This window comes from Falco cherrug, chromosome 5, assembly GCF_023634085.1.
Source record: "Falco cherrug isolate bFalChe1 chromosome 5, bFalChe1.pri, whole genome shotgun sequence".
Lineage (NCBI taxonomy): Eukaryota > Metazoa > Chordata > Aves > Falconiformes > Falconidae > Falco > Falco cherrug.
This window is the reverse complement of record NC_073701.1, coordinates 80,561,909-80,577,884: the sequence shown is the minus strand read 5'-3', so window position 1 is coordinate 80,577,884 and position 15,976 is coordinate 80,561,909. Positions and strand designations below refer to the sequence as shown.

At 38.7% G+C, this 15,976-nt stretch overlaps 1 protein-coding gene across 1 annotated transcript in view; it reads left to right on the top strand.

The window, feature by feature from the left end:
• ASZ1 (ankyrin repeat, SAM and basic leucine zipper domain containing 1) overlaps positions 1–15,976 on the top strand; it is a 41,979-nt gene that overhangs the window by 18,651 nt on the left and 7,352 nt on the right. Inside the window, exons 5-10 of the mRNA XM_055712477.1 lie at positions 968–1,079; positions 1,336–1,470; positions 4,918–5,030; positions 8,156–8,231; positions 8,611–8,667; positions 14,288–14,400. Coding sequence (XP_055568452.1) covers positions 968–1,079; positions 1,336–1,470; positions 4,918–5,030; positions 8,156–8,231; positions 8,611–8,667; positions 14,288–14,400 — 606 coding nt within the window. The remainder of the gene's footprint in view (positions 1–967; positions 1,080–1,335; positions 1,471–4,917; positions 5,031–8,155; positions 8,232–8,610; positions 8,668–14,287; positions 14,401–15,976) is intronic.

Genomic DNA, 15,976 nt, shown 5'->3' with positions numbered 1-15,976 from the left:
TAAATTTTAATTGAACATCACTAGTAAAATACTTTAGCTTAAATTGATTACTTCATATCGACCAGAAATTCCACATTTTTCTCCTCCAATAATGCATTTTTTTAAAATTCTACAATCTTATTCCACCAAATAAGAAGTGTCAGGCGTCTGGAAAGATCTTTTCTAGCAGAAGCTTTTTGAGCAATTTTTTTTTTTCTTCCAAAGTATGCAGAGCAATTCACAATGGTTTCACAATTTCACAATTTTACAAGCATCTCGATAGAAGCATAAGATCAATGGACTGTTGTCATCATGGTTTGGGGCTATAAAAAAATGAAACAATAATGGGAAAGGTGGTGTCTAAGTACTCACTTCTTCAGCAATTGTAAGAAATAGTAGTATATGTAGGAGAGAAAGAGTCAACACAAACACTTCTGGGAACAGAAAACAAGAATGGGATAAAGGACAAAAATATTTTTATAAACAATTAGTTTTAGTACTTGAAAAGTTAAAAATACCATACTTAAAATCTTATGTAATTCTCTGAAGACTACTGTTGGGCATACTTGGTGGGAGACAGGTCTAAATGTTGATAATATGTGTGTACTGTGTGCTGTGTCACTGCACCTGTGCACATGGGCAAGAGGTGTGTGACCTGTGATTCTTTTGCTTACGCTGTTTTTACCAGAGAGAGTTTTGCAAGTATGTAGTTGTTCTTCTTAATATTCTTCCTCTTAAATATTTGGTTGTGATCTACAGCTTGCCCTCCATGAACTGCATGTTTCTTTTCAGAACTTAGGATTTAAATTAAACTGCATATAGAATTCGTCACTTAAGCTGTGTCTTTTAAAAATAATTTTTGAAGTAAAAATTAAAGTCTTTGCCACTTTTTTTTTTTTTTTTAATTGAGGGGAAAAATGGGTGATTTGCTGATACTCACTGGTTTTCGTAGAGTGAAAACTGTTATGCCCATTCCCTTTTCTTTCAGGAAACAAATGACTCCACTGATGTATGCAGCTAGAAAAGGCTATCCTCGAGTTGTTGCTCTTCTTGCTGCTCACGGATCACACATAAATGCCCAAGATGAAAATGGATATTCGGTAAGCGATTTACTTCTGTGTTGGAATTAATGGTAAAAATTCTAAAAAGCAAAACCCCAGAAACTTGCTTCTAAGTACAACTATCAGAGATACTCATCAGTATATTCTTTTGCTTTAACACCGCTTTGAGATTCTTTTGCATTAATTGTCTCCAGATTCTGCCATGTAAGAACTTACAACGGTTGCATTATTGACTGAACCTCTGTTCTCATTTGCTCCCTATGTAAGCTTGGTAAAACAAAATTGTTCTTTACAGGCATTAATATGGGCAGCACAGCATGGACATAAAAGTGTAATTTTGAAGTTGCTTCAGCTGGGAGCTGACAAAAATCTAAAGACGAAACGTGAGGAAACAGCAGCAGAGCTAGCAAAAATCAATAGACATTCAGAGGTATTTAATTTCTCTTTGAAATGGAGTTCTGTTGTCTACCTCAAAAATCTGTTCATTAATTTTATAATTTTCTGTGGAAGTGTTACTTTATTAACTAAATTATAGTGGCTAGTTGAATACTTTTGCTATTACATCTATACATATATATAGACTGTTTTCTGTTATATTGCAACTTTTCACAGGGTTTTAAATGCTATATAATAATGTTTTGGGAACCGTTCTTTTTTTATCAGAATCCTGTACTTCAGATTTAGAATACAGAGCAAGGGGATTATTCATGTTACTAATGTTGATATGAGAAGTAGAAAAAAAAATGGAAAAAATGTGTTGTTTTTTTCCTGTCTGCCAAAGTGTGTGAGAGAATGCAGATATCAAACTAATTTGCAGTGTATAGTTTCTGATAGAATTTGGAAGTGAAAAGGCTAAAGCTAAGAAGGGGGAGAGTTGGTACTGGCCGTCTTCAAAATCAATTCTTGGGAGGGAAGAAGGTGTAAAATAATGTAAGGTGGTCATCAGATCATTGGAAGAGCAGCCACTAATTAGCAGTGGAGAGAGTGAGCTGCTGAAGACAACATATATTCTTCTAAAATAAATCTGTGTACTGCTGTTACCAGATCGTGTATGGTGGATCAATCAGACCAGATTTCTGTCTGTTTGCCTTGAGTAGCTCTTGCCAGTGATGTGGCTGTTTGCAGTGGCTCTTAAAAAAAATGTATAATTCACTCTAGTGAATTGTAATTCACTTCACAGCTTTTTTTCTCCCTTTCTCCCTCCCTTTCTCCTTTCTCCCTCCCTTTCTCCTTTCTCCCTTCTCCCTCCCTTTCTCCTTTCTCCCTTCTCCCTCCCTTTCTCCTTTCTCCCTTCTCCCTCCCTTTCTCCTTTCTCCCTTCTCCCTCCCTTTCTCCTTTCTCCCTCCCTTTCTCCCTTCTCCCTCCCTTTCTCCCTTCTCCCTCCCTTTCTCCCTTCTCCCTCCCTTTCTCCCTTCTCCCTCCCTTTCTCCCTTCTCCCTCCCTTTCTCCCTTCTCCCTCCCTTTCTCCCTTCTCCCTCCCTTTCTCCCTTCTCCCTCCCTTTCTCCCTTCTCCCTCCCTTTCTCCCTTCTCCCTCCCTTTCTCCCTTCTCCCTCCCTTTCTCCCTTCTCCCTCCCTTTCTCCCTTCTCCCTCCCTTTCTCCCTTCTCCCTCCCTTTCTCCCTTCTCCCTCCCTTTCTCCCTTCTCCCTCCCTTTCTCCCTTCTCCCTCCCTTTCTCCCTTCTCCCTCCCTTTCTCCCTTCTCCCTCCCTTTCTCCCTTCTCCCTCCCTTTCTCCCTTCTCCCTCCCTTTCTCCCTTCTCCCTCCCTTTCTCCCTTCTCCCTCCCTTTCTCCCTTCTCCCTCCCTTTCTCCCTTCTCCCTCCCTTTCTCCCCTTTCTCTCTCCCTTTCTCCCCTTTCTCTCTCCCTTTCTCCCCTTTCTCTCTCCCTTTCTCCCCTTTCTCTCTCCCTTTCTCCCCTTTCTCTCTCCCTTTCTCCCCTTTCTCTCTCCCTTTCTCTCTCCCTTTCTCTCTCCCTTTCTCTCTCCCTTTCTCTCTCCCTTTCTCTCTCCCTTTCTCTCTCCCTTTCTCTCTCCCTTTCTCTCTCCCTTTCTCTCTCCCTTTCTCTCTCCCTTTCTCTCTCCCTTTCTCTCTCCCTTTCTCTCTCCCTTTCTCTCTCCCTTTCTCTCTCCCTTTCTCCCTCCCTTTCTCCCTCCCTTCTCTCTCCTCTTTCTTTCTGTTTTGTTTTGGTTTGGTTTTTTATTCCCACCAGACTCCAGGGCTAGGCAGGAGCAAAAATGGTAACTATGCACAAAGCTGTCAGTGTAGGCTAGCAAGATCAGTGTCTGTGACTCGGTGATCTGTTAGCTCAGGTTACTTGAAGAGGGTATGGATGCTTTCTGCCTTTGATAAATGACTTGTTCAGCAGGCTGTAGCCATATAATCTTATAACACAACTTCCTCTGACATGGAGGGAATACAGGCTTCTCACACTTCAGAGGTGGACTTCACTTGACCTGTGAAGCGCTGACTCTCACACAGTTACTGCAAAGTCATCCAGATGGTATTAAGATATTTAATGGTCATGAGCTTCTTCCAGCTTGGGGGTCTGCTTTTTTAGGCTGTTGACAGCCCAAAGGGCTGTCATATAGACTGTCTACAGAAACTGTGTCTGGGAGGGGAGGTATTTTTCTTAATTATTGTACTGGATTTGAAGTGGGTGGAGTTATTTTTCTTCCTAACAGCCTGTATGATGCTGTGGTTTAGGTTTCTGACCCAAGCAGTGTTGATAACACGCCAGTATTCTAGCTATTGCTGAACAGTGCTTGTGCAGCATCAAGGTCTTCTCCGTTTCTCACAGTGCCCCCCTGCTTCCAGCAAGAAGGCTGGGAGTGAGAAAGAGGTTGGGAGGGGGCACAGGCAGTGTAGCTGACCCAAGGGATACTCCATACCATATAACATTATGCTCAGTGTTAAAATGGGGGGGGGGGGGGGGGGGGGGGGGGGCGGGGGGGAGTGTTAGTGTAGTTTTTCCAAAGTAGCCATTGCTTGGAGACTGGCTGGGCCTTGGCCTGTTGGTGGGAGGTGGTGAGTGACTGCCTTTGCATCACTTGGGGTTTTTTTTCCCTTTACTTACTCAACTGTATCATCTCAACCCATGATTTTTTTTCTTACTTTTACCCTTCTGATTCTCCCCTATCAGCACCACACATACATGTATGTGTATATGTTGTATATGTATGTAAAACTGGCTACTCACCTGAATTTCAGGGAAGTGGTTTCACTATTCCTTTAGCTTTATTGAGGTTCTCCTTGTTACGCTGAATTTTCTAGTAACTATCTCAAAACTCACACAGGGGCAATTCAGTTTCTGGAGTCCGTGACTGCTGCATAGTGATGTCTGACAGAAGGTTTGCTTCTTTAGTCAGTTGAAAGAATCCCAGTCTGTCAGATACAGTTAGCTTTGATTGTCAGTTATAAATTGCTAAGTGTTGGGTCCATTCATACACTGGAAACAGAGATGTTAAAATAATCATATGCCTCATGCTTTTTTAGACAGATTTTTGCCTTGAGTATGTAGAACTATTTTCTACAAACCACAAAAATGAGTATGTTGGTGTATTGCTGCTTGCGTAGGGGTAGATGCAAACTTCCTTAGACTTCATTATATGTACTGTTTTGCTTTGTGTCAGTTCATTGTTGTGCTGGGATTTGATTAATTCAGCAATGCTCTTGATAGACTCTGTGGGCATTGTGTTAACTCCTCATTGTAGAGAAGTTAACTCCTTGTCTTAATTTCTCATGCTTTAGAGAAGAAGTGGCAGATGTTTCGTGTTCCCTGTAAATAGTAATTTATGGTAGAACTCTTTGTAGTTTTATTCCTGTGTATTTCTTTATGCATTTTGAGTTTGAATAATAATTAATTCATTTTGGCTCTTCCAGATACATAGTTTACTCTCTTTGGCTGCAAATCACTTTCAAGGGAGATACCGTGAAACAATTAAGCAAGAGGTTATGTACAAATTTCTGACAGCTGCCCCTGACCGCAGAGTTGGGTAAATACACTATGACTGTAATTTCAGCTTATAAACACTCCTAAGAGATTGTATTTGTTCATATCAATGATTAAGTTGTACTGATATATATTGTTTGGTGCACTCCAAGAGTCCACAGTAAATATATTAATGTACTATTAATTTTTCAATATTGCAAAGTTCCTTTGCATTATAAACAAAGAACATGCTCTAGATCTTTTCTTCCTCTTACTTAGTGTAAAGTACAGTAGAGCCAGGTTCCAATGGCACTTCATTTCAACTCTGTTAAATTTGTATGCTCCCCTGTTGTGTTCTCCTTGTGTGATTATTTTCATTTGATGTTAATTTTTAATGCTTTCACTGAATGCCTGTTTTCAGCTTCATGTCGCCAGGAAGAGCTATGCCTTTTCTTTTTTCAGTGTATGTGAGAGTCAAAATTAAGTATGAACATCAGTTAAGCTCTAGAGCTTTTTGTATAGTGTGCCCCTGACCCTGAAGCTTGCAGGTGTCCTGTGACTGAAATAAGCCCCTGCTTCAGCAGCTTTGAAGATCTCTGGTCTTCTAGTACCCATCTGTATGTAATGGCCTCAGTGTTAGAACAGATCTCTCTCTTTTTAATAAGTTTAGGTTTTTTAGGACATTTCCCAGGCTTTTTCTGGTATAAAGAAATAAACTTAACACTGTGCAGCAGTTATCCAACGTGGATTTAGTGCTGTTGAAACATGACAGTGGCTAGAGGATGTTCTACCAGTGTTTGCGAGGTCTTGATAAGCTTTTAAAATAAGACAGTAAAATCCTGAAGCCTGCTTAAAGTACTTTGTGACAGCTAGATGTCTAGCTATGCAAATGTAATTCTGTATTAGGCAATTCTTGGGCTTCCAGGATTTCACAGTGTTTCAGTAGTCTTTTTCTAAACTTCACTGGTTTTCTCTGCATCTGATGAGAAACTGGTTTGTTTGTATATTTTTGTCAAGTTCAAGGTTTTTTATATTTGCAATAGCTAGTTCTGATGTTTCGTAACCTTGAGCATTTCTGGTAATTAGTAGAACTCTTGATTTCAGGAGGCAGTCCCCTGGAGATACTAGATGTCTGGCTGTTAAACGCCTGTTCTTAAAAATACAGCTTATCCACTTCCACACACGTACATACCCAGCCCCTAGTAAGCTGGGTTTTTTTCACCTAGTGGTAGTCAAGAGGTACACTGATGCCCGTGTTTACTCCATCATGGTTCCTTGAGCTGGATGTCTCCTTCCTGCCATTTGCCTGTATAATTTTCATCACAGGCATTCCCAGTTGTCTTCTGAAGTCCCTGTTCTTTCAGTTGCTCCTAATGCGTCATCTGGTACTGATATCAGTTGTGGCTCACCATGCAGGGTCAGTGAGTGAAACTTTTTCTTGCTGTTACCATCCTTTTGTCATCCTTAGGTAATGAGTGTAGCTTCAGTCATTGCTGTCTGCCATTCTGATTAGACAGTTGTCCTGACTTCAGAGCCCTGGACTATGCAAGGAAATGCACATACCTCTCAGGAATTTGCTTTCTTCAGCTCCTGGATTAGGTCCTTTTCTGGTTCAGAGGCTTTCAGATTTTTGTCTGGATGTTGAATAGCCCGTTCTTTGATCTTGGGGGAGAGTGTCCTTTCCTTGCACCTTTAACGGAACAAAAAGTCTTGAGTTACCCAAGAGCTCCAAAACCTTTGCAAACTGGGCACTTTGGGTGCCTAAATAACAACCCTTTGCCATGGCAGGTCATTCACACACTGTCTCCTCTTGCCAGTTGAAGGGCATTGGCTGTACATACAGTGTTTGGGTGTATATGTGAATTGCTTACTTCAAAGACTGGTTGTTGCTCTCTGTGTGTTGAGGGAGGAGGAGTTGAGCGGAAGATAACACAATTCTACACAACTTCATTGTAGGGATGATGGGTTTAAACTCTATTAAACTATTTAAAACTTTTTGTATTTTTTTGAAGGCATGTATTTTCATGAAGGCATGCTCACAGAATTATTAACTTACTACAGTGTGGAAGTTGCATAAACTCCTTCATGTGTGAGTTAGGGTGTCCATCCTTGTAAAGGAATAGTAATACTTAAATACCAGAAATCCTGGAATGCAAGATTCACAATGTGCAAACCTGAAATATTTTCTCACGTATTTAGAACAATTATCAGAGAGGTTTGTTTTTTTCCTGGGAGGGGGAGGTTGGTTGCTTGCTTTTTTTTTTTCTTCTTTTTTTTTTTTTTTTTGTTTTGTTTTGTTTTGGGTTTTTTTGTTTGTTAATACAGGTTTTGATGGGAGCTCTTTGAGTCTTTGATGTGAAAAGCAGGCAGCCCATTTCAGGGCCTACAATAAGACAAAGCAAACTTACCTCTTTAACTTGAGGTTTTGGCAAAGAGTCCACTGTAGCAATTGCAGTAGTCCTTTCCGCATTGTGTATGATTTGCTTTTTCATTTAATTCTGTTCATTACAGTTGTTCTTCTGATTGTTGAAAGCTTGTTGAAAGTTAAATTTGTTTTTCTTCCTTATATCTTCATATCTTTTGATAGGGTGTGGAATCAACATTTATATTTTATCTTTGTTTATAATGTTAAACTCTGAACCTAGAGTGGGTTATACTACTTCCTCAGTCTAGCTTCCAAACAGTAGTCTCCTGACGACAACTTTCTTACTAGACTAATTTCCACTGTCTTTAATTACAGACATTCCTGTTTTCTTGATAACCTTTTTTGGTTTAAATGGAACCCGAAGGGTAACAGTTGTAAGCTGAATCCAATTTACATGGATGTTATCTGATAAGAATACAGTTATCTTCCTTAACTCCACCTCCAAATTTTTCAGGCTTTTGCAACACAACTTTAAGGTTCGGTTGGAAAATTTTGCTACTTAAAATGACTATTATTTATGAAAATAATTTTCTTTAGGTTCAATTCAACTCATTAGACAGAAAAGCCACTTAAAAGATTTTGATAGATAAAATTGTACCCCATGATGCTTGTGAGATACTACTATTATCAGTAGGTGTGTACAACTTCAGGTTGCTCCTAGTGCTTTGTCTGGTGAGCTTTTCTGTAGTATTCTGTTCTGGATGTCTCCCCCCCGCTTCGATTTCCACTCTTTTCATCTCAAATCTCATTACTTATGTTTACAGTTCCTCTTCAGCTTTTGATGACATGGAAGTGTTTTTACATGGTCTTGGTCTAGAGTACATAATAGGATTACTGAAGGTAAGCCTGTGGTGTATCTGCTATCTGTAAAGTAACCCATGAAAGCAAAATGCACCTACAGCATAAAAGAAATTTCTGTCACTACTAGTATATTAACTCAAATAAATGTATTAAATTAATTCAGATAAATTTATTAAATATAAGTTTATATAAAAAGTGTTGAGTTAAACTGCAGTGGACTGAATTGGATTGCTTGATTTTGATTATGTGTGTTAGTCACCACATGATGTTTCTAAACTAGAGAACTCTCCCATTCGATAATGGTGTTGTATAGCTGGTTTTGCTTCTGAAAACTGAAGTAAAACATAACTGGAAAAAATCAAGTAAAAATTTCTTCTGAAATTCTTTTTTATGGTAGAAACCCCTTTGTTTTATGCAGGAAAGAGATATATCTTTAAGACAACTTCTGATCATGCAGAAAGATGAGCTAATACAGGTCAGTTTAATACTTTAGAACTTAATCTGGTTTTTTTCTTTTTTCTTAAATGTTTTAATATCTTAACTTCTCTTAACCTTGTAAGAATTTTTTTTTAATATCTGTTTGCAGACTTCAACTTTTTGAATTTTACTGTGAATATAGACAGACCTTTTCTGAAGTATGTAATCCCACAGATCAGCTTTGAATTCTGTGAGTTGAATTCTTGCATCTTGCTCTGGCTAGATCTGACTATGAAGTGGAATTCCCCAGTATTTCTTTGCTGCAGTGATGTGGGAGTTGGGGTGTGAGCAGGAAATAGTTCTGTTTAAAATTTTAATTGTTACCATTTTTAGTATTCAAGTATGTTTTCCCTGAAAGGAAATCAGTGACAGGACTAGCAGTAGGTAATCCTAAACAACTAACTAAACCACATTTGTTAAATGTGGTCCTCTTTTGTGAGGCGGTAATTTCTGTTGGAAAAACAAGAACTCTCTTATATTGTGGAATCTCATATCCCACACAGGTTTGTAAAACTTCACCCAAAAAAAAGTGGAGGAGAGTAGATTTGGTTTCTTACAGTTTACTGCAGCTGGGAAGGTTGGTATTTCACTGTTAGCCAGGACTAAGTGATGCATTATTACGAAGTTTCAGTTTCCACTTGAGGTAGGGTGGTTGCTTTTCCTTAGTCTTTACTGGAATTATTCCTGTGGGAAATGAAAGACTTCCTGTGCTTACAGAAGGATGCCATAATAAAATCCAATTATAGGAGTCTCTTTGGAACAATGTTCAGTGCTTCAGGATGAGGGATTCTTCTAGCACTCTGTACCTGGTCTGGGATACCAAAGATGCCTCATTAAAATAGCTGCCTCAAGCCTGCACCCTGCTACTGATGCTAACCGTGTCTTCAGCAACATCTTTTTTCCTCTTATTCTGGCACCAAGCAGGTGTGTGTTCTAGCGGCTGGAACCAACATTTGCATACAGATGTTAATACTCCTTCAGAGTTGGTGTAACAAGGATGGTTTATGTGAAGTTTAGTCTTGTAACTGAGTAGAGTTTAAGAGTTTTGACAGAGTTCAGAAGTACTTCTGTGTTCTCAGAGGAAGCATCTATAGGGAGCTTTGTCAATTAAGAGATTTTTAAGAGTTCTCTTAGACCTAAATATGCATGTCAGCATGTTCTGATGTTACTGCTTTTCTGAAGCCTCAGAATCATGCCCACTGAAGAGGATCCCAGTGTGGGCTTTATATGAATCTTAAAACCCCTGTTGACAAGAATTTTGCTCTTAGATGAGATTTTTGTGTCTTTCATCACTGTGTGAGCTGCTGTGTTGGTTATAATTGCATTAAACTGCAAATCTGACTGCATATATGTTCATACTCATCACCTGTTTTGATGCTGTAATCATTATTTGGTTTTGTCCAAGGGACATTGCAGGAAGGGGAGAGAATTGTGGACTTTAATGAATGGCTAAGCCTTATTGTTCCTTCACCAGACTCCAACTTCTGTTTCTGTGTTCTAACATGTTTGAGGCTCCCTATTTTAAAGAGGGCTTTTTTGGACAAACTGAAGTAAATATCTGGGGCTCCTCTTGCACAGGAAGATAATACCTATAGGAGCAGAAGTGTCTTGCCTCTTAGCTCTGCAACAGCAGGAGGCATTTCCTGGAAAATAAGTCATGCTTTGTGCATGGACATAAATTAATTAGTGAGTCTTCAATAGAGAATTTGAAAAATTACATAACACTCTTGGCTTATTAGCACTTCATAAGTTATCCTAAATTCTTGATGCAGTCTAGTTTTAGAGCTCTGCTAACAGTTTGTCCCCACACTACTGATAGAATAAATCTAATCTGTAACTCCAGAGTTAAAGTTTTTAGTGTGATGGCAGATCGTCAGCTAACAGCCAGCTATTTTAAAGAGCCTGGATCTTATTACTACGAAGATTAATGATGACCTCTGATGGATGCCTGTGAACCAAGCTGCTTTGTATCCGGAGAACTAGGGAGAAATCCTGTCACTAACATGATACGCTTGCCTTCATCAAACTATATCAGAAAGATATTTTCTCTGTAAATGTCTTTATCTGTATTCTACACAGTGCCTAAACAATGACTCTCAAGCTGAAATCCTTGCATTCCTCAAGTTTATAAACTCTTCCATACTGAGACAAGTCTATTCAGTGTGCTGTGACATGTCCATTCAACATTTGAAGGTTTTTGGCTGATCCTATGCTACTCATAACCCTCAGATCTTTTTTGTCTGGGTTGTTTTTTTTTTTTTGGGGGGGGGGGGGTTGAACATTGGTCTCACAAGATAGCAATAGAAGTAATTTTTCCTCTGGATGCATTTAGGACTAGGAAGGTTCCTTTCTCTCATGTTTATTAGTTTAGAATAAATCTGCATCCTTTTCTGGATTTGAGAATGCATAATGAAAAGTTGACACATCAGAATTCAAAATATAACCCAGAAGTTTAACTTCATCATTAGAGAATTATCTGGTCTGTGTGCTTCCGTATCACAGTTCCAAGAATCTCCTTCCTCTGCCCTCTCTCCGCACAAGAAAGCATTTAATATTTGGCAGGAAAATGTCAGGTTATTAAAAATAGTGGCCGCTTGGGCAAGATGGCAAGAGTGTAAGAGTCCATGTATAACTTCACGGCTTTTATCTGAGAAGCATGTCATCTTTCATGTGTTGAGGCAATCTGTTATTCACCTTTTCTTTTGTTTCCATCTAAAGGATGACAGAAAAATCATGTTGATGGTGGAGCATGAGTCTGGGACATGGATTTTCAAGAGCTGGGTTTTATTTATGTATTTATTTAAGTAAAGAATAAAATAGGTGATTAACGTTAGAGTTGTTGTGCCTAAAATCAAAATCTAGACTGCGCACAATTGTTTTACAGATACAAGCAAGTTCTTGTACACCGCTTGTACTTTCTTAAAACATACGGCCACTTCACAATAATGTTTGCGTTATTTGGACTGTAGAGTATAATTAAACCAACACCAACTTAAAACCTTGCTTATCCATAAGGAAGAAGGTCTTCTTGCACTGTGAATGTTCCATACATTAATCACTGCATGAGTAGTCAGGTTCTGGATAACCCTCACGTTCATCAGAGGTGGCCTGGAAAGGGAAATATGTCTGCTTTTGGGAAGTAGTTCGAACTGGTCTATATATTTCTGTCCCTTAAGTTCTGCACCTAGTACCTCTGAGTTCAGAATTACTGTGGTGGTGGAAGGCTTTACCTATGATGACTTTTATCACATCCTTTACTTCCTAAACCATATCTTCAAGATGTGGTGATGCTCAGTCTCAGATTCATTTGCAGAAGGATGAAATTGTGTTTTATTTATAGGGGAACAAAGTACAGTGTCTTCCTGATACGCTAGTCAAAGCTGTGTCATGATTTGCTAGTTCAGGAACGGGAAGATGGAGTCAAAAGCAAACCCCACGTTCACCGTAGTTCCTGCTTTAAGCATGATAGTTTTAATATTAAAGAATAACTACCATTCTGTTCTTGGAAGAGCTCATTTGATTTGTTAAATCTTGAAAAGTTTTTCTTGAAAAAGAAACTTCCTGCTCTTGCATAGATCAGCTTACTTCTGCATCATGAAATGACTGCTGTAGTGCTTTATAAGCATTAAGAAAGCATTAGTTCGTACCAGATAGGGCTCCACAAGGCAAACTTGAAAACTAATAAATAGAGCAAACCTACAGCTTGACATAATAACTTCTAGGAAGCCCAGATCTTTCTTTCTTAAGGCTGCTAGTGATATTTACCAAAGAAAGTAGAGTACAATTTCTTCAGGTACCCATGGCAACCTATCAGAAACTCAAAAGTTCTTGACACCTGTGGTTAAACTCCCAATAAATCTTGTTGGGATTTTACATTTCTGAAGAACTTACTTGTCTATAGACTTACAACATGGTTTTGAAATGTTTCAAGATGCACTTGTGAACCCAGAGTAGCATGTTACCTGTGATTTTTGAACACCTGGTAGAGAACCTGGAGGACTGTTTTATGGAGCCATGACAAACACTGAGCATAAAGAAACAATACTTTCACACAAAGCGAGCATTTCTCTAGGCACCTTCTCTTCCCTAGAATTGCTGCTTGGCACTATACGAGAGACTGTCTGGCTTTTTGATCTGATGTGTTGTCAGCCATTCATTCAAAATTCTTTCTGCAATAATTACAGAAATATGGGAGACTGCAGACACTAACATCTTCCAGATTTCTGAGGCTGCAGCAGGGAACTTGAGGCCCTCAAAACATCAGTGAGAGTCCCATATATTCTAGCTTCGGACACTGTGGGATCCTTGCAGTCTCAAATTCCAGAGTGGTCCACTCCTCCTGAATCCAGGTGCTCAGCTGGAGAATTAGGAACAAAGTCCTACTTGAAGCTGGCATTATGAGGTTTTTCACTTGTGTGGAGAAGCATCCTTAGGGCTGCTAATATCAGAAGTCCTGTGTTGCACAGCAGCCTGTTAGACGAGCAAGGGAGAATACTGAATGTGCCACAGAAGCACTTCCCTTTTAAGAAATGAACTTTTTTTCTTTTAAGTGTTCTGCAAGAAAACTCTTAGCCTATAATTTAAGTACGAGTTAAATTTTCATCTGAAATAGTTGATGGATAACACAGCTGACAATGTTTTGTGTCCCAGGCATCACTTGGAGAATCTCAGTTACATAGTGTTTATCTCCTGAAGAAAATTCTTCAGCTAAAAAAGACAAAAAGCATTGAACACTTCAGAACTTTTCTGTTGTTGTTGGAAGCATTAACCAGGACTATAGAAGATGACCTGATTTGAGCTTAGGGACTTTATAAACTGACGTCAAGTAGTATTTGGGATTGGTCTTAATTTGAGGTGAGAAATCTATTCTGAGTTTATAAGTATGCTGTCCTTGAAGTACATAAAAAGGCTGCTTTTACAGGCTGTTTCTTGGTAGAAACATCTGGCTGAACGTCTCTTTAACAGATCATATTCTCTCTACTGGTTTCTGATCATTCAAAGTTTTGGAGGTAGTATGAACCAACTAGATTTCTTTGTAGATGTATCATACTTTAAATGAGATTCTGTAAGAAAAGAAGGTTTTAGAAAGGCATCATATCTTATGAGATCAATTTCTCTAACTGGAAAAAAATATAAACCAAAAAGCTTGTAAAAGCCCTTCTTAAAATCTGGCCTCTTTCTGTAAAATTCTTCATTTGATGCTGATTTATATAGTTTCCATTCTTTCTGAGTAAAAATCATGATGATTGGTTATTTTGCTGTAAGAGATGACTGAGATGATTCTGAAATAGATGAGTATAACATCCTAACAACACAGGGATACTTATAAAAACTGCTATGAATTTTTTTTATAATCCTTAAACAGATTTTCAGAATATCCTGTGCAATTTCAGCTTGGCTTTTCCTCAGCTCTTGCAGTTTTGTTTCGCATCATTGAACATTTTCTGTGGTTTTTATTTTTTTCTCTTGGCAGTTATATACATTGTATTTTTTGCAATAACTTTAAAACAACTTCTTTTGACTCAATAATTAGAAGCTCACACAATAAATGGTACTATACTGTTACGTCTAATAAGTATTAAAAGTGAATTATAGTTGGAATTACTTTTTAAATTTAGATTGGCATTACAAATCCTGGAGATCAACAGAAACTCCTAGATGCTATTAAGGAGCTACAAGTGGAACAAATAAGTATTGGAGACCTCCCTGAAGTGGTGAAGCTGGAACTGAGGTAATAACTGTATACCTAAGGAAATGGAAGTGAAATATGAACAATCTAAGGTGCCTGCATTTTTTTCTGTAACTCAAAGGTAAAAGTCTCTCACGCCTTATCCCATGCATAACATTCATGAGGGTGTATGCCAGTTAGTGGATTATGAGGGCTGGTGATAGGTGTACAAAGAAAGCTGGAAGCATAGATTCCTGCTGTAGGTATCTTTTGATGGGTTATATTGCCATTTTATGCCATTACTTTGGCCATCTTTTTTAGTGATTGGTTCTTTCTTTGTACCTCAGACAGGGTTTCATGGCCTTGCTGTGCCGGTTTTTTGCTGCCTGGTGTTCATATCATAAACTATGAAACTGGCTTCTTGGGTTCTAATATTAACTCATTCCTTAATTTCTTTGATAGGCTCCAATGAGCATGTTTTTTTTTATTTCTCTGTGGAAATGGGGTCTTGCCCTGCTTGCTTCTCCGTGCTTCGAGATTGTCATGGCACGGATCCTTACAAACCCTATATGATGTGGTCTCTGAAATTCTCCATCGTGTCTGTAGACAAGGCAGGCTCTGTTAGTCTCAATTTTTTCTGATTGTAAGATGCAATAAAAAGATGTGTGAGAGGGAGAGATGCCTATAATTTCTGCATAGGAGTTTAATTTTCAACTAATAAATTAATTACTAGTACATATCTGAAATCATAAATGCGACTGTTGTAGAGATGCAGGATTTTTTTCCTTGTTTTTCTCTTCCACTGGAAGCAGTTTTAATTGGCTTCCAAAAGACCCTTTTATTATATTACAAGTGAAAAACTTACTGAGCTGTTTTCCTTATCATGGATTATATTTATGAGTAGAAATAGGTTTATAAGGAAACTTTTTTCAGAAAGTGTTACTCCTTCAGACTTTCATTCCAACTTGATATTTTTCCCATTACAGGTTCTTTTTTACAGCCTTAAGCATCAGCTCTGCAATACCTGTCATACTTCTAGTATAGCCTTGTACAGTCTCATGAAAGCCAGGCCTGAGATGAGAGGGACGTCCCTTAGCAACCTTATTAAACTTCATCAGTCCCCTAAGCCCTGGTAGAGCACTCCCCACATCCAGCTCAAAAAGTAGAATGAAGGCTATATTAAGCATGGAGTTGTCTTAAGATTTGTTGAACCTCTTATCCTCTATTTTGTTGTGTAAATATCATTTTTTCCAGAAGAGAGACAGGCTTGAATTTAGGTTCTGTGCTTGTATATTCCCTCTTCTTCTTCCCAGAACTGTAGCAGAATAGCTCCTGAAAATAGGAGTATTATGATACTTCAATTTGCAAAAGTTTTAGAAATGGACTCAGGCAGAAAAGGGTGGCTCGCCTTTCAGAGGCTTTAGTCAGCTGAACCACAGTTCAACCACAGTTTGTTTAACGTAGAGAAGAGTGGTTTGGAGATACTGCTCCTTCCTCGTACCATAGCTGCATCACTATTAAGTTAGGTTCTCTGTGCTCGTTTCTCTCTTCCCAGTCCCACCACCGTTTGAATAGCATTGTGTTGCCTTACTTGAAGTGGCCTGGCTAGAGTAGTACTGGGGGAAACAACTCCTCCTTG